General features: G+C 39.0%; 1 protein-coding gene across 6 annotated transcripts in view; it reads left to right on the forward strand.

The window, feature by feature from the left end:
• Positions 1-1,164: 1,164 nt before the first annotated feature.
• LOC135101366 (huntingtin-interacting protein 1-related protein-like) overlaps positions 1,165-22,034 on the forward strand; it is a 32,506-nt gene continuing 11,636 nt past the window's right edge. For 2 of the 6 annotated variants that reach the window (XM_064005257.1, XM_064005255.1), the window contains exons 1-16: positions 1,167-1,386; positions 5,440-5,703; positions 5,939-6,096; positions 6,206-6,267; positions 6,799-6,939; positions 14,239-14,268; positions 16,535-16,668; positions 16,817-16,989; positions 17,241-17,406; positions 17,781-17,975; positions 18,284-18,439; positions 18,632-18,772; positions 19,022-19,160; positions 19,661-19,858; positions 21,106-21,217; positions 21,683-21,854. In XM_064005257.1, the coding sequence (XP_063861327.1) occupies positions 1,297-1,386; positions 5,440-5,703; positions 5,939-6,096; positions 6,206-6,267; positions 6,799-6,939; positions 14,239-14,268; positions 16,535-16,668; positions 16,817-16,989; positions 17,241-17,406; positions 17,781-17,975; positions 18,284-18,439; positions 18,632-18,772; positions 19,022-19,160; positions 19,661-19,858; positions 21,106-21,217; positions 21,683-21,854 (2,331 nt within the window). In that variant the 5' untranslated portion in view covers positions 1,167-1,296. Of the gene's footprint in view, positions 1,387-5,439; positions 5,704-5,938; positions 6,097-6,205; positions 6,268-6,798; positions 6,940-14,238; positions 14,269-16,534; positions 16,669-16,816; positions 16,990-17,240; positions 17,407-17,780; positions 17,976-18,283; positions 18,440-18,631; positions 18,773-19,021; positions 19,161-19,660; positions 19,859-21,105; positions 21,218-21,682; positions 21,855-22,034 lie in introns of all 6 variants that reach the window. The other 4 variants (XM_064005260.1, XM_064005258.1, XM_064005256.1 and 1 more) reach the window with 4 other exon arrangements.

The raw sequence follows: 22,034 nt of genomic DNA on the forward strand, positions 1-22,034 counted from the left end.
CAAACTAAGGATCCAAGGAAAGGTATTCTACATTGGTTAGTGTTAAGTCAAAAGACCTTGATTGGTTAATGTTAAGGCAAAAGACCTTGAATTCACTCTTAGATCGTGAGGTTGAGTATAGAGGCGGTGGTCTTGACAGACAGAGCTGTGACTCCTAAATATTTTTCATCCTCTGATCCTGCCAAAGCCTCGTTCGCTGCAGTATTAAATGGATTTCGTCTGCCTACATTAAGTATTTTGCATTTGTTAACATTGAATTGCATTTGCCATCTATCTGTCAACATGTTCGTTCATATGCGTCTGACGAGCATCCAAGCATGTCTGTAGGACGGCTGCACCGGAATCCAACATAATTAATTCTTACCTATCCTCCTTACGTCTACAAATTTAATATTATTGCCACTAATTCCATTATCTAAATTATATATGCATTTACAAATAACTTATCCCTGTGGTAACTTACAAATTACTTTTCCTCACTTAATTTGCAGCCATCGATAACTTTGTTGCCTGTCGCTTAACCATGACCATCCATTGCATCCAGAGAACCTTCTAATCTATCACATGCGCCCTAACTTTGCTCGAAAGTTTTTGTTGGTGCACGTCATTAAATCCATCCTGGAAAATTTTACGTTAAACCCCCCAAAAATTGATAATTCTTCACCTAAGTGCTAGATGGAAAAAAAAAAAAAAAGGCCGGGGAGGGGGTGGGAAATGGAGCTTAAAAGTCAGATTTTCGTGGCACACACACACACAGACACACACACACACACACACACATATATATATATATATATATATATATATATATATATATATAGAGAGAGAGAGAGAGAGAGAGAGAGAGAGAGAGAGAGAGAGAGAGAGAGATGTAGATATAGATTTACATAAATAGTCCAGTCCAGTCCAGTCCATATTTTTATTTCATAAAAAGTATATTAACACTTTCTACATAATTAAAATTATGAAAGAATTAAAATATATATATAACATATCTTTAGCGCAATGTTGGCTCGTGGTTTTGTACAAATAAAATAGATAGATAGATAAACAGATAGATAGTTTAGATATATAAAGTAAAATACCAAATAAATAAAGAGTGCATGTAGCTGAAAGATAAATTATAAAAATATACTCTGAAACGAATTGGAGGCTAATAAATAGAATCGGAAGTGATTAACGATGCTAGTATAATGAAGGCCTTGGCGAGTTCCGGCGTCTATAGCGCTAGGCTCAGTGCGGCACGATGGTGGTGACGTGAGGGAGGAAGTGTTGTCATTTAGAGGTGTAGCCAACATGACCTCCATCAAGAAGATCCCCAACGTGCTGGGGACGAGGAGGAGCAATACACTGGACCAGGAGCGAGAACAATTTGAGAAAGCCCAGGTAATGCTTGTATGGGCGATGTGGGCGAGCTGTGGGGGCGGGCCGCGGTGGGCGGCAGTGTACTACACCGCCCGCACAATTTTCACGAGACTCTCAGCAGGTAGCTTGTCATGTGCCTGGGACCTGTTGAGCAGCCTGCAGGTGTTGTGAGTGGTGTGAGATGGCAGGTGGACAGGCCCCAGTGGCCGGAAGTTGTGTGGTACAGGGGCGACAGGAAGTACTGTCACCGTCACCCGAGTGGCAGCTGAGACATGGCCTACTTCGAGAAGCTAGGTTAGATAACACTTTGGACACTCGCTCTCTTTGGTGACATGCACACACCTCAGGTCAGGGTCTAGGAAATGTTTATTTCAGATAACTAAAGACAGCATTTTGGTCTCTAGGTTCCCTCTCGCATGGTTCTATTATTGGTGGCCAAAATTCAAGGTAAGCCACTTACTGCTGATAAATCACCCTTATATGAAGGCAGCGTATTATGGGTTGCTAGTACACTACAAGCAGCTAGTAGTAGATTCAACAAGTGTGCCTCACCTGTGTCTTCCTCAAGAAGACAGGCCAACTATCCCACTTGCGATAACCTTGTAACATTGTCCCAACCCGCAGAGTACCATGGGCCTCATTGACATCTGAGAGGGTCCCAAGGGGCACACCAGTTAAAATCTCGGAAAACCTCATATACAGAACAAAAGATTTCAAGGAATTTGTGAAAAACCTGGTGACATTTTTCAATACAAAGTATATCAAAATCTGGAATATAGAGCTAACAGTCAGCAAGAGAACATCATCCAAGTGGTTATCTGTGAGCTGTGCACAGAAGACTTAAGACTAATATTGCCTCATATACTGTTGGGCTTCACTGATGATCCAGAGAACAATCCAGCAGGTCACATGCATTGTTAATTTAATGGTAAGTGGCCATTAACCGCACAGAATGGCCTCATGGCGTGCAGGTTGGGGACCCGTATTTTAATTGTACATTCTGACAGAAAATGAGATAGATTCATAGTTGACTAAACAAATGTACATAAAAAAAAAAATGGTATTTTCTGTTGTAACAATTAGTTAAAATTTTAATGCATCTTTGTTCACTGCATTATGGGAATAATTATTGATGTAATATCTTTACCAGTTTAAAGTAAATTAAAATTAACAATACATGTATATGCATAAGTTGTTCTGAACTCTTTCTTGGTGGAATATTTTTATGACTTTTTCTACACGAAAATAGACATCAGTCATCTTGGAGAGCATGTTTTGTAATCCTTACAACTGGTGAGCCTCGGAGTGACTAAGACACACCTACTACTATGGATTCCTCTGCAGCTACAAAGCCATACACTACTTCAGGTTCACGTTGTACCATTGAAACTGTCATCCTTCTACTCCAAGGAGGTGGTCTCGTGCTTCTGGCAAGCAGGAGTCCAGTTCCACCACAGAGGAATTATAGATCCCTGCACCAAGGCAAACTACATGCTAGAAGCCTTTCCTGAGGAGCTTTTCCCTTGCATAGCTGCTTGGTTGGAGAACCAGGTCAAGGGTGTTGAGTATGAGGACCTCAAGAGCTACGTCCTTCAAACATTGACATTGCCTATTAGTGCACGCGCCCAATGCCTTTTAAGTATGCCACTGCTACCTCTGGTAGACTTCACAGCACACACATTGTGGAATGAGAATCCAAGCTCTCACTGCATTGCCTGATTTGGACTCTGTGACCAACAAACCATGTCATGTAGCTAGACCTGCTACATGAACTCTTATTCCATAAGGACAGCCCTACATGAAGCTGATGAGTGTTCCATGGAAGATCTCATAAAAAAGGCTGACTATGTAATCAATGCTGCCATGCCTTCTCGTATTGCAGACTCCCATCTGCTCTGCCCTAACTGAGGACTTCTCTGAAACCGGTGCTGCCAAGTTAGCTTCCCACAAGCAGCCACCCAACAACCAGGATTCAGGAGCCACCCCATGAACTGTGCTATTGCCACCACAGTTTGGAGCAAGGACTCAAAAATGCTTCACAGGTGGCAGTGGCCAAAAAATGTATAACAAGGCTGCCACTAACCACGACAGTGGCCCACGAAGATCCCAACCTCAGCAACATTCATGTACTCGGTCCACCAGCTTTGGGATTCTTCATCACTGACTTCTTCTCTGGCCACAAATTCCCAGTGGATATGGGTGCTTTTCCATTCCCTATATCCAGCAATGCCAGAGGACAGGATCTGCCCTTCGAACTAACCATCAAACATCAAGCTCATCACTGCCACTGGAAGCAGAATCCAGTTCTGTGATATCTGAACCATCACAATTCAAGCACCCTAATGCAGCTTATGGGAATTCATCATCACTGATGTCAAGACACCACTCCTTGGAGTAGATTTCCTGGATCGCTGTGGACTACTTGTTGTTGTCACCAACTGCAGACTGCTGGATTCCATTCAACACCCCTTAGCTCTCATCGACACTCCTCACAAATCATACTCCTACAGACAACGACTATCTCACCAAACTGTCACACTGTTGGGAAATACTGGCCATATCTTCAGACTTACAAGAAATTACCTCTACAATACGAGTACATCCACAAATCATTCCTCTCGTAGATTCTTCTTTGTAAGAAATAATACCCACAGATCATGCCTCACCTACCCTTACCATGGCCTGTGTGCCATCCTAGAGTGCAATCCCCAAGGCATATTGCCTCAGCATAGCTGGACACCAACTGGGTGTCCATCAACTGCCTGTGAAGCCTGCCTACCTAGAGGAGGATGACCCTCTGCCCACTCCACCTCCTGCTGAGGATCCAGCTCTCACCTCACCCCATGTGGATGCACCTGCCCTCACTTCATCTCCTGGGAACGATCCACATCTCATCCAGACATGCACTGGACGGTCCACTTGCCCACCTCACAGGCTTAACTTTGATTGCCTGGGGACTTTTGTGGGAGAGAATATTTGTAACATTGTTTTAATCGTACATTCTGACAGGACAAGGCCAATTCATGGCTGTCTAAAAATAAAAGCTTGTAGTTTCTGTTATGATGACTAGTTAAAGTTTCTATGCATCTTTGTTCAACACATTATTAGAGTAAATATTGATGTAATATTTTTATCAGTTTGAAGCAAATTAAGGTTAATAATACCGTGTATTTGCACAAAATGATCTGAACTTCTTTTCTCTGTAGAATATTTTTATTTCTTTCTTCCTTTCTCTCCACTTGAAAATAAACTTCATTTGTCTTGGAGGACGAGTTTTCTCTTCCTTACAACCACACAGGATGATACCAGGGTACATAGATCTCAAGGGTCATTGTGGTCCTTCACAACAACAACAACAACAGCAAGTTGGACAAGTGCAGTAACAAATGGGCAAATGAAATACTTGGCCAGTAAATGAAAAGTGCTGATTCCCTTGATAAGTGGACAGAAAGGATTTAAAGTCCTCCATAGTAGTGGTTCATACTTATATAGTTGATAGTGAATTCCAAAAAATCCGTAATCTTTATATGCATAACCTACCCACACAAGTACATGGACACATGTTTCACATGTACTTACAATGCCTCATTACATCAGCACACCTTGTCATCAAAAGAAAGCTGTTTTTGAATAACTGAAATATTTCAGCCACAATAGCTCATTCCTCATCAGCATTACAGAATGACTACAACGTGAATTTCTGGGAGCAAAAACAACAGTGTTATTGTAAGGAAAAGTCATATACAGAGTTTCAAAGACTGTGCCATTGGATACTTTAATGAAAGTTTTGGAAAGGTGCACTGAAAATGTACATATGGAAATGGAGACTTTCTGATTTGGCAACTAATATTATGGTGCTCAGGATATCGTTAGGTAAAGAATAATTGTTGCCAGTAAACTTATAAAGAAAAAATGGGATAATTGCATGAATTTTCATGCTTGAATTTTTTTGACATTGTAAGATTTTTCACGTCTCATCTCATCATGATTATGGACCCATGGATGTTATTAGAATCACTAGGTTTTCTGTTGACTACTTCTGGTTATTGGGTTACTGTTTTCTGCCCCACACAGGAAGCAAGCTTTAAAAAGGCAACGAGTGATGAAGAAATGCCATTGAAAATGAAACATGTGCGTAACCTAATCATTGGCACATTCACTGACAAGAATGCAGACCTTTTCTGGCGTAATGTTGGCACAACTCCACCCATCAATACTGATGTCACAGCATGGAAATTCTGCCATTGTCTGCATATCATGCTTCGTGATGGCCACCCAAATGCATTGCGGGATTCGCATCGCCACATAAGCCGAATTAAGGATACAGGACAGCATTTTGTAAGTGATTCTTTTTTTTAACAAATTGTAGTTGGTATCTAACCATTATATGGATGGAAGTTTAATGTAGGATTTGTCAGTCTGCATATTTTTATTATTTTTCTTACTTTGAGATCCATTAATTCAAGTGTAAAACAGAGAAATCAGATTATACATGGTAAAAGAATCAAATGAGGACTTTGCAGATTTCTTTACTTGAATTATTTGTGTCTTCCATGCTTTGTCTTTATTTTAGCGCCACCTGACTCATGGCTATGGACGGCTCATCAAGAGGTACTGTGAATTATTAGTTGCTAAGCTCCACTTCCACCAACACTATCCTCGTTTTCCTGGGACTCTCTCTGTCACTCCAGAAGAGCTGGAGGCCCTGGCTGAAAATGATGCCAATAATTAGTGAGTGGACTTATAGTTTTGTAATGTGTTGAAAGATTGCTATCAAAAACAAATTTATAAAGAGAACAGCAAATTGTTACAGAATATCATGTTTTTTTTTATTTTTCAGTTTTGAGTTAGGGGTAGAGATGTTGGAGTACCTTGAGTGTATCCTGAACTTGTATGAAGCAGGTAGGTCCTACTCTTCCCCACTGGTACAGCTTAAGGTTTGCCAGAATGTGAATTGAAATTCATAAACATTACAATTATCTTTATTACTCTCATTATCATAATTTCTCCTCTTCTTTACAATCATTGATATTCCCTTCAGAACCCCCCCTAGCAGAAGTTAACTGAGATAAAAATAACACTGAAATAACTACTCAATCAATACATGATTCATTCATGCTGTATCACTTTACCTTACTTTGGATGATAACTGTAGCTGGTAATGTTTTGACAAGCTATAATATCCCAGAGCCAATTCTCATTTTTCTCATAAAAAACAGTGACTTTATGTACACTGATTTATGGTAAGTTTCCAGAATCACATAAATTATCACTAATTATTTGGTATGAATTAATTTGTTATATATATATATATATATATATATATATATATATATATATATATATATATATATATATATATATATATATATATATATATATATATATATTTTTATTTTTTTTTTTATTTATTTATTTATTTATTTTTTCCAGTTTTCTCTTCACTGGACCCATCCCGAGCCAACTCCATGACACGATCTGGACAGTGTCGTCTGGCTCCTCTGATCCCTTGTATTCAAGACTCCTCTTGCCTTTATGACTGTATTGTGAGGATACTCTTCCAGCTTCATAAAGGTGTGTTAAAAATTCTATTCTAAACTGATCCTTGTGTAAAATTATCAGTGTGACTTTGTATTGTATAACCAGTGGAGTTTGTCATTACATCAGTCATCACTCCTCCATTATTTAATTTTTACTGTTTTAGGTTATGTTTAATCCATGTTTACTTTATTTGGTCAAGTTTGATCAAAGATCTTTCCCAGGGAACTTCTTTGATGGCATAGTCACAGCAGAAGAACTTCAAAATGCACCTCCCCTTGCTTCTCATCCTTACATAAACTCTCTCTCTCTCTCTCTCTCTCTCTCTCTCTCTCTCTCTCTCTCTCTCTCTCTCTCTCTCTCTCTCTCTCTCTCTCTCTCTCTCTCTCTCTCTCTCTCTCTCTCTCTCTCTCTCTCCATTCCCAATTTTACTGGAGATTTTATTACTTTTTTTTAGCATGCTTATCAGGAAAGGAACATTGATGGGCTGGCTGTGCTCCACTCAAGCATTATTACTGTGTTTCAGTGGTGTTCCTACTGACAGGATAGAGCTGTAAAAGGGATGGAAAGTGTTATGGAATGGTGTATAAAGGAAGGTGCTGAAATAGTGTATGCACTTTCAATCTTTATTTTTGTCACCTGTGATCAGAGTCTTTGAAGTTCAAGTACACTAGTACTGTCTACCTTGCACTAGTATTATGCAGGGATAGTATATATTGAGCTGTTAAGTAGTGTTGAGACTTTAATAAAAGGTTCTGATGAATGTTATTGAAATGATCTTGTATCAAAATCAGCACTTATGAATGAATGAAACCCAAGTTCCCATAAAGCTTTTGAGTATAACTCATTGCATGAGCATGTGGCATGCTTCCTGGAAATTAAATGTATGTCTGAATATGTGAAAGACAATCTTGAGAGAGAAATAAGCCAAGGATAAACTGCAAAGTTTGTTGTTTATTTTCTATGCATGGCATGACAGTCATTATGAAAGGACTTCCTTAAAGGGATGATTGCCACAGAAAAGTCTTTAATGCACAAAATTTGACCATACTTTTCTCTCTAGCTATTCACTTCTCTTATAACCATCAACTTGAATTTCTCATGTTATTTTTCCTATACATATATATCAGAGTTGTCACTGTTCGTCTCCATGGAATCCTTTAAGTCTCAAACACACTTCCTCACACTATGGATTTATGACTTCCAAGAAAACATTAGTCATATCTTTTGAAGATATGTATTTGAATTAGTCATATAGTTTCTCACTCTAAGTGTTTCTTCTTAGTTACCCTCAGTTCTGACTCAGTCTGAATAGTCTTGTGTTTCAAGGTGTCAGGTACTGTATGGAAGTTTCTAGTTTACACAGCTGTCAGATTTTTAGAATACATGCATATTGTGAAGCGTTATCTGTTATGTGAAAAATCATGATAGATGTTTTAACTGGATTCTTCATACACTTTTTTCTACCCAGTTTGTCAGTTTGAGCTATTCTCTACATATTCACTTAAATCCCTTGTATGGCATGACTACCATAAATTTGCCACCTATGTACTGCCATCAAATAGTCTTTACAGTTGTGCTGGAGACACTTAAATTTAATGCTTCATTAGATCAAGAGATCTTATGAGAGACAAATAGCAGACAGTATGATATTCGGAATATTGATTGCATGATAAATAGTATAGATTTGCATACTCTGTTACTTGTGTACTTGGTTCATCAGTGCCACCTGGTAGTTTCATATGACGAGGAAAGCTGCATGGGGGTAGGGTTCTGTAGTGAAAAACTCTCAGGATTAATCATTTTTTTTTCTTATTATTTATTATATGTAGGAAGGATACTGGCCAATGGCAACAAAAATCTAATAAAAAAAAATGCCCACTCAAATGCCAGTCCCATAAAAGGGTCAAAGCAATGGTCAAAAATTGGTGGATAAGTGTCTTGAAACCTCCCTCTTGAAGGAATTCAAGTCGTAGGAAGGTGGAAATACAGAAGCAGGCAGGGAGTTCCAGAGTTTACCAGAGAAAGGGATGAATGATTGAGAATACTGGTTAACTCTTGCATTAGAGAGGTGGACAGAATAGGGATGAGAGAAAGAAGAAAGTCTTGTGCAGTGAGGCTGCGGAAGGAGGGGAGGCATGCAGTTAGCAAGATCAGAAGAGCAGTTAGCATGAAAATAGCGGTAGAAGACAGCTAGATATACAACATTGCAGCGGTGAGAGAGAGGCTGAAGACAGTCAGTTAGAGGAGAGGAGTTGATGAGACGAAAAGCTTTTGATTCCACCCTGTCTAGAAGAGCAGTATGAGTGGAACCCCCCCAGACATGTGAAGCATACTCCATACATGGATGGATAAGGCCCTTGTACAGAGTTAGCAGCTGTGGGGGTGAGAAAAACTGGCGGAGACGTCTCAGAACGCCTAACTTCATAGAAGCTGTTTTAGCTAGAGATGAGATGTGAAGTTTCCAGTTCAGATTATAAGTAAAGGACAGACCGAGGATGTTCAGTGTAGAAGAGGGGGACAGTTGAGTGTCATTGAAGAAGAGGGGATAGTTGTCTGGAAGGTTATGTCGAGTTGATAGATGGAGGAATTGAGTTTTTGAGGCATTGAACAATACCAAGTTTGCTCTGGCCCAATCAGAAATTTTAGAAAGATCAGAAGTCAGGCGTTCTGTGGCTTCCCTGCGTGATATGTTTACCTCCTGAAGGGTTGGACGTCTATGAAAAGACGTGGAAAAGTGCAGGGTGGTATCATCAGCGTAGGAGTGGATAGGACAAGAAGTTTGGTTTAGAAGATCATTAATGAATAATAAGAAGAGAGTGGGTGACAGGACAGAACCCTGAGGAACACCACTGTTAATAGACTTAGGAGAAGAACAGTGACCGTCTACCACAGCAGCAATAGAACAGTCAGAAAGGAAACTTGAGATGAAGTTACAGAGAGAAGGATAGAAACCGTAGGAGGGTAGTTTGGAAATCAAAGCTTTGTGCCAGACTCTATCAAAGGCTTTTGATATGTCCAAGGCAACAGCAAAAGTTTCACCAAAATCTCTAAAAGAGGATGACCAAGACTCAGTAAGGAAAGCCAGATCACCAGTAGAGCGGCCTTGACGGAACACATACTGGCGATCAGATAGAAGGTTGTGAAGTGATAGATGTTTAAGAAACTTCCTGTTGAGGATGGATTTAAAAACTTTAGATAACCAGGAAATTAAAGCAATAGGATGGTAGTTTGAGGGATTAGAGCGATCACCCTTTTTAGGAACAGGTTGAATGTAGGCAAACTTCCAGCAAGAAGGAAAGGTAGATGTTGACAGACAGAGCTGAAAGAGTTTGACTAGGCAAGGTGCAAGCACGGAGGCACAGTTTCGGAGAACAATAGGAGGGACCCCATCAGGTCCATAAGCCTTCCGAGGGTTTAGGCCAGCGAGGGCATGGAAAACATCATTGCAAAGAATTTTAATAGGTGGCATGAAGTAGTCAGAGGATGGAGGAGAGGGAGGAACAAGCCCAGAATCGTCCAAGGTTGAGTTTTTAGCAAAGGTTTGAGCAAAGAGTTCAGCTTTAGAAATAGATATGATAGTAGTGGTGCCATCTGGTTGAAGTAGAGGAGGGAAAGAAGAAGAAGCAAAGTTATTGGAGATATTTTTGGCTAGATGCCAGAAATCACGAGGGGAGTTAGATCTTGAAAGGTTTTGACATTTTCTGTTAATGAAGGAGTTTTTGGCTAGTTGGAGAACAGACTTGGCATGGTTCCGGACAGAAATATAAAGTGCATTAGATTCTGGTGATGGAAGGCTTAAGTACCCTTTGTGGGCCACCTCTCTATCATGTATAGCACGAGAACAAGCTGTGTTAAACCAAGGTTTAGAAGGTTTAGGACGAAAAAAAGAGTGAGGAATGTACGCCTCCATGCCAGACACTATCACCTCTGTTATGCGCTCAGCACACAAAGACGGGTCTCTGACACGGAAGCAGTAGTCATTCCAAGGAAAATCAGCAAAATACCTCCTCAGGTCCCCCCAACTAGCAGAGGCAAAACGCCAGAGGCACCTTCACTTAGGGGGATCCTGAGGAGGGATTGGAGGGATAGGACAAGATAAAGATATGAGATTGTGATCGGAGGAGCCCAACGGAGAAGAAAGGGTGACAGCATAAGCAGAAGGATTAGAGGTCAGGAAAAGGTCAAGAATGTTGGGCGTATCTCCAAGACGGTCAGGAATACGAGTAGAGTGTTGCACCAATTGCTCTAGGTCATGGAGGATAGCAAAGTTGTAGGCTAGTTCACCAGGATGATCAGTGAAGGGAGAGGAAAGCCAAAGCTGGTGGTGAACATTGAAGTCTCCAAGAATGGAGATCTCTGCAAAAGGGAAGAGGGTCAGAATGTGCTCCACTTTGGAAGTTAAGTAGTCAAAGAATTTTTTATAGTCAGAGGAGTTAGGAGAGAGGTATACAGCACAGATAAATTTAGTATGAGAGTGACTCTGTAGTCGTAGCCAGATGGTGGAAAACTCGGAAGATTCAAGAGCGTGGGCACAAGAGCAGGTTAAGTCATTGCGCACATAAACGCAGCATCCAGCTTTGGATCGAAAATGAGGATAGAGAAAGTAGGAGGGAACAGAAAAGGGGCTACTGTCAGTTGCCTCAGACACCTGAGTTTCAGTGAGGAAAAGAAGATGAGCTTTAGAAGAGGAGAGGTGGTGTTCTACAGATTGAAAATTAGATCTTAGACCGCGAATGTTGCAGAAGTTAATGAAGAAAAAGTTGAGGGGCGTGTCAAGACACTTAGGGTCGTCGACAAAAAGGCAGTCCAACCTGGGGACATTTATGGTCCCCTCCCCAGATGGGGACTCCGAGGCTGATGTAGGAGTCGCCATGATTTTAAAATTTTTGGGTGAAGAATGTGTGTGTTATTAGGTGCTTGTAGTTTTGTGAGGAGGAAGAGAGTTGTCTTTAGAGGGCAGGCTGTGACTGCCCCCTTGTGTTGTGAAACACAAAGGGAAACGTTCAGTGAGGTCACAGCTGGATTTAATGATAAGTTCACAGCACCCCCTGAACAGTACTTTAGACCTCACTGGGAGTAATTATCGTTTGGCAGGTGTCTACTGTAAACTATAAGAGTTATAGTTTACAATGGCAAAGTGTGGTAAGGTTTATGTTAGTAGTTGAAAAGCCAAATATAAACTTTGCTGTTGGAGCAAATTTTATATGCCTTCCTCTCTGTAACAGTAGCTATATTCCAGAGGAAAGTTAACAGATGCAGTACCTGTTGAGATAAAAGTTGGTTGAAAAGAAATCTCTTTAGTGAGGAATCCAGAGGAAAAATGTTCGCATATGGTGAGAAACACAACTTGCATGTGCTCTTCATGGATGCAGTTTAGCCAAAGCATTCATGGCATGTGATTGGCTTCAGCTATTTTATCTTTGTGACTGGTGAGAGTAAATATCCAAAGCCACAGTTCTTTGATGGTGTAGCTAGAACATGTTATTCACACATCCCCTTGCTGGATGAACTGTGAGAAGCAAACATTACATATATAACAAGTAGTTCATACCTGCTCTTGTTATTTATTGTACATTGTAGAAATGGCAGTTTTAAGTACAAGACATAATGTATAAATTTAGATTTTTGCTTTTATATAATGTATATATTTCCCCATGCAGGAGAAATTTTTCAGGATTGAGGTTTCCACAGTTTAGGAATTAAGTAAAGATATATTACTTTAATGTATCAAACCACCCATCTTAAGAACACTTTTTTATTTTGTAGGAGGGACACTGGCCAAGGACAACAAAAATTGAATTAAAAAAAAAAAAAAAAAACCCACTGAGATGCCAGTCCCAGAAAAAGGTCCAAAGTGGTAGTAAAAAAATTGAAGGATAAGTGTCTTGAAACCTCCCTCTTGAAGGAATTCAAGTCATAGGAAGGTGGAAATACAGAAGCAGGTAGGGAGTTCCAGAGTTTACCAGAGAAAGGGATGAATGACAGAGAATACTGGTTAACTCTTGCATTAGAGAGGTGGATAGAAGAGCAGTTAGCATGAAAATAGCAGTAGAAGATAGCTAGAGATGCAACATTGCGGCAATGATAGAGACTGAAGACATTCAATTAGAGGAGAGGAGTTGATGAGATGAAAAGCTTTTGATTCCACCCTGTTTAGAAGAGTGGTATGAGTGGAACACCCCCCCAGACATGTGAAGCATACTCTATACATGGATGGATAAGGCCCTTATACAGAGCAGTTGGGGGGGGGTGAGAAAAACCGGCTGAAACATCTCAGAACATTTAACTTCATAGAAGCTGCTTTAGCTAGGGATAAAATGTGAAGTTTCTACTTAAGATTATAGGTAAAGGACAGACTGAGGATGTTTGGTGTAGAAGAGGGGGACAGTTGAGTGTTATTGAAAAAGAGGGGATAGTTGTCTGGAAGGTTGTGTTGAGTTGATAGATGGAGCAATTGAGTTTTTGAGGCATTGAGCAATACCAAGTTTACTCTGCCCCAGTCCTTACATAGACTTAATTGATTATGATATTTACATTGTCAAAATCACAGTAACATTACAAAACAAGCTATCCTTCCTTAATTATTATGCAACTTGCCATTTTCTAGTTAGTTTATTATACTTGAGAGACATTTAACAGCCCTTATTTTCATGCGATAATTCTCTCTCTCTCTCTCTCTCTCTCTCTCTCTCTCTCTCTCTCTCTCTCTCTCTCTCTCTCTCTCTCTCTCTCTCTCTCTCTCTCTCTCTCTCTCTCTCTCTCTCTCTCTCTCTCTCCCCCCCTGGTTAATTCCATCTAATGATGCCATCTCTGCTGAGTTTAGAATATGCATGCTCCTCATTACAATTTGTTCATTCCACTATCATGTATTCTTGAAATCTGTTACTGCTTCCATTGAAATTTTTCTGATCTTTCTAATACGTTGTCTTTTCATTGAAACCCTCAGTGAAAAATTACACATTCTCATTCAATATTTCATTCATCTTCCAAAATGAATAATGAAAATCTTAATTCAAGTAATACCTATAAGTAATGCTTCATGTTTTCTCTCCTCACTTAACATTTGCATTGAAGAAGTATCATGTCACTTCAGCATCCTTTCTTTTAGATTTTCACAATTTTGTGTGCTGCACTTACCTATATATTCCCTATTTAGTTTTTTCCTTGAACTACTGTCTGTAAATAATTTATTAGTTTAAAGCTGTTAACTATACTAAATTTTTACATAACTGCCAGTATGATTGTAAGTAGTAAGTTATAACTATACTAAATTTTTACTTAGCTGCCAACATGATTGTAAGTAGTAAGTTGTTAACCAAATTGTCTTTTCAGTTCCCACCAAAAGTAATGCTACAATACCATGTAAGTGTTCTTAAGGAGATCTGTCGTATGTCAGGCCAGATTGATGGTTTCTGATTCTCCTGTGATTTTCAGCTCTTGTCTCATTTTTGCTTTTGGACTGTCTGGCAGTTTTGGTTTGTTTTATTTTGTTTCTATTTCCCATCTTCTTTATAGCTTTCCTATGCTTTTTATTGCATGAGCTTTGGCTTCCTGGAATTTTTATTTCCTCTGATCTGCACTGTTGCAATTTTTCACCTATATTTAACCCTTAGCCTCTGGACTTAGGAAGCATCCTTACTTTTTTCTACTCATTCCTCACCATTCTAGAACTCGTGTGACTATATATCATGCCCAATCTCATGAGCAAGGATACCCTTAGTCACCAGAAACATAAAACTCTTGGTGCAGAATTCAAAATAAGGTACGAAAATAGCTGCATCTATACACTTCATTCTCTAATGCTTGACCATCCAGAGGACTGGGGGTTAACAATAATGATTTCTTCAAAACAGTATGTGAGAGTACTACTGTACAGGTTCCATATTTTTCATCATATGTATCTAAGATTTATTATTTTCTCCATGAAATAATGAATCTTAAAACAAGTAACAGTTTTCTGTGGAAATAAATATGGAATGAGGTGGAAGTAGACTGTATATATAAGGATGGATTAAAACAGTCCAAACAGGCTATGGCCTGCTGTATCATCTCATTACAAGATTGATAAGAATTGCTATAGTATCCCAATAACCCTAAGAGACTTTACAAATGAATTGCAGAGAATATTGTCCTGGTATGTATATAGATTGATATTTTTTTATGAATGTTTATACCTTGCTTGGAAGCTTAAACTTTGTGTATCTTATTGTCCACCAAAGCTGTAGCATAGGCCAACATATAGTTTTAATCCACACCTTTTAAATCCAGAGTACAAGGGGGTATCATGCAATGGGGATAAGGGATACTGCATATTGAGAGCACATTAGGTTGGCAACTATGTAGTGAGCATGAAATGTGGAATATGCATTGATTAATGTCTCTACAGGAAGTGAGCCATGACTTCACTCTTCACTGGGATGTCGCTCCACCTCATCATGTAGGCCTGGCATGCCTCCCATTCTCGACCCTCACAACCTGTGATTATTATGTATTTATGTTTGTTTGTTAGTTTTAAGCATGCTGGGATGCTGTGACCAGCTTTTGCTGTGCTTCAAGCATGCCACAATTCAGTTCAGTTATTCCAGCTGTCATGGAAACCAAGTGACATGCTCTCAGGGCACTGCAGAAAAAAGGCTAGATATCCAAGACAGATATCCAAGACAAATTTTCATTGTAGATGTCATCAGGCATTTCATTACTAACCACTTTAATCCAGGCATGCTATAGCTCTGAATTAACATACGAGTATCCAAAATAACCCTGTACTTGTCATTTTCATCATTTGCAACCAGCAGAAAGTTTTTCTCCCAAATTTCCTCTTCATTGGCATTCAGACTGTTCTCATGTTTGACTGTAAGTTGAAGAGGCAGAATCTGCAAGTGCAAGAATACTTATTGAGGAACCAGGTTTGTGATGATGTGAGAAAACACACTTTCAGCTGTTGTTCATCTTTCAGTTCTTGGTTCTTTACATAAAATTTATTTCCACCTTTGAGTCATAATTCTTTACATCTGTTTGCTCTTCTTTACTTGCCATAATCAAAACCATTTCCTTGTGAGTGGGTAAGTCACTGGATAAGTGCTTGTTCAAAGTTGCAGGGGTAAGGAATTCACTATGATGTTAGGAAATTTATAATTAGCTGCTCACCCAATGCCTATAGTGGAATTGCTGGCATGAAGAGAAATGTCTGTGCCAAGCTAGAGGCCTCAGTGACTGGTGTGAAATTCAGAGTTTCTGTAGTGGGTTGAAGGTTTTGGTGGGCTGCAAGGTATGTCACCAGGTGTTGCTATACTGCTGAACTGATATACTGCAGCATTACTGAGGCAGTTATAGCCAAAAAGGAATTTAACTTTTTTTTTTTCCCTCCTCCTTTCCCTCCTCCTTTCCCTCCTCCTTTCCTTCCTTCCTTCCTTCCTTCCTTCCTTCCTTCCTTCCTTCCTTCCTTCCTTCCTTCCTTCCTTCCTTCCTTCCTTCCTTCCTTCCTTCCTTCCTTCCTTCCTTCTTTCTTTCTTTCGTCCCTCCCTCCCTCCCTCCCTCCAGACATTACCCCCTTGTATGTCTTGTCATGTATTATTATCCCTAAATTCTTGTTGATAAATGCAATCAGCGCTCTTTCTTCCATTTCCAGCCCTGCCAACGGACATGTTAACAGGCCACCGTACAAGGTTTTATAAACAGTTTGAGATCCTCAAGCAGTTTTACAACAATACTAGAAATTTACAGTATTTCAAGGGTCTAATCCAAGTACCTGCTTTGCCTGAGGTAATGAATAAGATGAAGTGGGCAGTATGTTTGGCGTTGTTGGTATTTTATGTTTGTTTTCGATATATGTAGTATGATGGCCATCTTCATAAAAAGAACTGTGTTTGAGTACAATTTGTCATTAATTCTTTTATCAACAACTTACCAGGATCCACCTAACTTCCTAGTCGAGGCAGAGTTAAGGAGCCACGAAACTCCAGTGGTGGTGGTAGAAGAGCAACCTGATATGCCAGACACATCAGACATGTTATTGATAGACACATCTGAGACAGAGCCACCACCAATCCCTCCTCATCCCAATCTCAATGAGTCACATAATGGGTAAGCATAACTAAAACATGCAGGATGTGGTGATTGAAAACTTTGAGATTTGTATTTGGGAGATAAAAACATAACATGAAAATGAGTGGGCAAATGGAAGTTTGGAAAGAAAATTAATAGAATGGGTAAAGTTGGATATTTTTCTAATCAATTCACCGTTTTTGCTTGTAAATGTTGTATAATATTTGCTCCATTTTCACTGTGTATTGTTCATTACTCATTATGCTGAAGAAAGAATTCTTCTCATTTAGGTCCCTGGTAGAGGTGGTTGCAGAAAGAGAATCTCTGATAGAAGCCCTTCACAGAGAACTAGAAGCTATGAGAGCTGAGGTGCAACATGCACGTTCTGAGGCTACTCACAATGAGGACCAAATGCGTCTTCGTGTAAATGACTTAGAGTCAACAATAGCTGAGTTGGTGAGTGCAGTTGCTAGTACAAATTTTACTTGGGTGTGTGTATTTTAAATCTGAATTTATAACTTTTGGGTATAGTGTCCTGACCATACCTGGAAATTTAAATATTCCCAAAATACCTTCAAAGCACAATAATGACCTCATTAATGTATTTTAGGTGTTTTTTATTTTTTTTATTTATTTATTTATTTTTTCTCCCATTCATTCATAACTCAAAGAAAAATGAGATACATTCATGAGTAGGCATGGCAATGTAAAGGTAATCATTGGAATATCATTAAGTGTCAGATAAAACTACACCATTCATTAAGCAGAACTGTATATATTATATAGTGTGTTTCCATTTCATGATATTTATTGTGTGTGTGTGTGTGCAGGATAGTGAACTTCTGGCAGAAAGACAAAGCAAGGAGTCCATCATGGCCCAGGTGGAGGCAGCAGCAGCTAGCGCTGAAGCTGTCACTTTGTTGGCTCAGGAAGAGACACGCAGGCGATCGGCTGAAGAAAAGTTTGTAAAGATGAAAGATGTCTATCAAAAGCTTCGTGATGAACATATCAGTCTGATCCGTGGGGTAAGTCCTTAAAAAAAAAAATACTGATTAACAAACAAGTTCACAAATCCAGTATGTACAGAAAAGCTACATTAATTTTTATTGGTTGGCTGATGCCAACTGCCTCTCTCTCTCTCTCTCTCTCTCTCTCTCTCTCTCTCTCTCTCTCTCTCTCTCTCTCTCTCTCTCTCTCTCTCTCTCTCTTTAAATGCAGCTGTAACTAGTATGATTTATTTTTTTTATTTTTTATTTAATTAATTAATTAATTAATTTATATATATATATATATATATATATATATTTTTTTTTTTTTTTTTTTTTTCCCATAGAAAGCTGAGTTAGACAAGCAGCTTACTGTAGAGAAAGAAGCACATCATGCTACACAACAGGAGAAGGATGCAGCTGCCTCTGCCCTAGCTAAGCTGCAAGCTCAGATGACATTTGAATCACAGGCTCACCTCACAGATACGGAGTTAGCAAGACAGGTAAGCACCTATGAAAGAATGGTGCATATCTTGCATTTTGCTTTTGAAAAACTACTGTAAGATAAGTACCAATAAAATCTATGTTACTAAGAATGATGGTTCAGTTTGTCTGTTTGTTATGTTTTCACAAGTACGAAGTTGAATTTATGGAGAAACCCAACATTACATCACAACTGATCCTTATACACACAGGAGAAGGAATCCTTGTGCAGCCGTCTTCAGTCACTGACTTCAGAGAGGGAACACATGTCAGGTCAGATTAAGATGCTGGAGGAAAACCTGTCTCACCTGAATAATAAGATGGATAGTCAAGCACAGCAAGATGCAGCAAAGGTATTTTAAACCTAGAAAGAAATTAAGCAGCTCTCTTTCTTAATTATTACATGGTTTGGTTTGTGTTATATTTCTGTCCATTTTAGTGGGTACAGTCTCATAAACTTATTCTATATTGGTTGTTATTTGTATTAGAATTTTTATTATGTGATTTAGTATTGAGAGAATATAGATAAAAGAGCATTCCTCTTGGAGCCACTTGCTACCAGGTTAAAGAAGGAAGTTTAGTGAAGTTTTGTCCCAAAACAGTTGATGGCAGTCCAGAATGAATGGGAAGTAGGGACACAGCAGTGTGTGCAGGGTGCTGTGGATGGGGCAGTATTGGTCCTCACTCACACACTCTCACACTTTGACCATGATGCACATACTGACATCAAATGCACACCAGGTAAGCACATGAATAAATTAGTCACTCAATTCAGTGATAGGAATAAGTTAGGAACCTTCATGACTAGCCTAGCACCATTATTATTTTAGATATTTAGACTTTGCCGAAGTTTGTGAAGTTTTCTTTGTATGACAGAAAGTTTCATTCAAACTTTTAGTGTAAATCATTGGTTAATACCTATTCATCATATGATTATTAATGAATGACCATTAATAAAAATATATTCTTAAGAATGGAATAAAACCAGAGAAAGGGATATAAAGGAGTTTTTGTACTGAAGAGGATACTTAGACTTCTTTTATGGTCACTTCTTGATAAAATTTTTGTGTGACCAACACATTTGATTCACTGATAAATATCTCTCTCTCTCTCTCTCTCTCTCTCTCTCTCTCTCTCTCTCTCTCTCTCTCTCTCTCTCTCTCTCTCTCTCTCTCTCTCTCTCTCTCTCTCTCTCTCTCTCTCTCTTTTAATAACTTCTCAAATTTTTATTTTGTGTACAGAATATTCACTGAGCTACCAGAATATAGTAATAGAGTCTCTGGAAGGTCTGGCCAAAGCATGTGAAGACTACCAAATTAATTTCCATGCTGCTCCACGCCTCATTACCTGTATAACTACATCTTCCCACCAAGTGGCTTCTTTCCTCCTTTATGCCAAGGCCACTTCACATGCCAGCCCAAACATAGAGATTGCTGAACGTAAGTTTCTTAAATTGTGCATTTTTTATGTGCAAACTGTATTTAGGAACCTGGTTTCCATGAATATTTCCACAATTACAAATTATTATCAATAAAAAAACTTCCTGTAATGAGCATTAACCTGCTAAGTGCCAGGTCTGTATGTATACAGACTAACTTGACCATCCTAATGGTGTCAGGTCTGTATGTACACAGATTTGACTTTAGAAAATCATCATGCCATAAATATTTGAGTAATTTAAATACATAAATATGCACCAGGTATTTGTTATATATGTGAGGGTTACATTCTGTGAAAAGTCTACATATATCAAGCCTATCATCCCATTAATTATAGAGGGATTACGTTCCATGACCCATTTTTGAGCCCTCTAAATATTTTCTTGATACTATTTCACAAAAATAAAGTACTAAAGCAACAGTAAAACACATTAGCAAAGATAAATTGTATAATATGATATGAAAAAGACATTGTAAACAAACAAAAAATTAGAAATTGTGGGCTGTGCGCAATGCAAGGAAAGTGTAGGAAAATATTTACACTCACCACCCTCTAGTGTAAGTCAGCTACCCTTCCTCACCAACTAGTCACATCACTGCTGCTACACACATAATAGGGAATTTTCTCACATGTTGAAAATACTGGGAACATTTAGGTTAGTCACACACGATAGAATTCACATATTTCAAACTCGCACATGTCAAATACCCAGTGTACATTTGGCAAGTTTTCCTGGATGGATTCTTCCTGCCACCCCACCCCCAGTCCTAGACATGCAGGTTGATGCATGAGTTTGTCATTCTTCAGTCATTGTTTGTTCATCATAGAGGAATCATGTCACACTGGTTGATAGACATTATGTGTATCCCAGACTTCCAAAAGAGGCTCAATGAAGCTCCTAGTGACTTCATGAACTCAGATGCAAGTAGTTTTGATGATTCTTGCGATGATAAAGATTATGTGTATAGTGAGAATGAAAATACTAGGGGTGATGAGAGTGAAATACACCATATTTTCCCCAAAAAATAGCCAAGATGAGATCTTTTATACATACTAGACATGTTTTTCCAGCTATCCCAATATATTAAGCCCAGAAAAAAATCCCTGGTACTAATTGTAAGTTTTGGTTTAAAGTCTCTGGCAGCTAGTGGGTTAATGGACAAATGCATGATGTTGACCATTATGGTAGTAAATTAAATCTTGTCACATATTAAAAGCAATGTAATCCACAACCATTGCCTTTCAGACCTTGTGTGTGCCTTGGAGGAGTTTGCAAAATCAAGTGTGGATACTTACAAGAAGTTGCAGAGGAAAGAAGATTCCGTGGACATAAGCTCACTCACAGAACAATTTGAGAGGTAAACCAGAAAACCATGTTAATTATATTAGGAAATCTACAGGACAACTATTTGTAAATGTATAATGATGCAGCTGCCTTGCAATTAACTGATGTCTATTTGAAGTGATTTTGTGATTGGCTGATGAGATAGGTTACCCTGCAAATGCCATATTTTGTTGTGGCGTACATTTAAGGCACACAGGCAAAAATTATTGTTAACATAGTCTTCAGGAATTCATAAGGGTGTTTGTGTGTGTGTGTGTGTGTGTGTGTGTGTGTGTGTGTGTGTGTGTGTGTTTGTGTGTGTGTATAAGCATATGGATATGTACTGATGATGTGTGGGTGCCTGTGTGTTTGGGCATTTTGCCTTTCTTCCTCCATGATGGACATCATTCTGCCATGACATCATGGTTAGTTTCCCTTTCCTTTAAATCCCTGAGATAGGTGATTTATTTTGAAAAATTTATTGCAACTTTTGTTGTAGATGCTGCCTATTAGTGAGTCAGTGTGAGGACCGTAGCCCTGGAGAAGAGGATGTGGCATTAGCAGTAGAGAGAGAAATGGATAAGATGGAGACTGCTATCAAGGATGCAGTGGAGCGCTTCACAGCCATGTTGGAAAACTCTCGAGCTAAGGACACTGGCACCCAGCTTGAGGTGAGGTCTATTAAGCTTCAGCATAACTATGACATTTGCCAGTTACAGCTGTCTTACACTGCTCTGTGAAACATTTAGTGTTGTATGCCCTTATTTAATGGGCTCAAATGATTTGAATTTTTATTAGACTCCATCCCCCATGTCTTTTTTTTTTTTTTTTTTTCAAGTTTTTTATTTAAA

Source organism: Scylla paramamosain, chromosome 6, assembly GCF_035594125.1.
Source record: "Scylla paramamosain isolate STU-SP2022 chromosome 6, ASM3559412v1, whole genome shotgun sequence".
Classification (NCBI taxonomy): domain Eukaryota; kingdom Metazoa; phylum Arthropoda; class Malacostraca; order Decapoda; family Portunidae; genus Scylla; species Scylla paramamosain.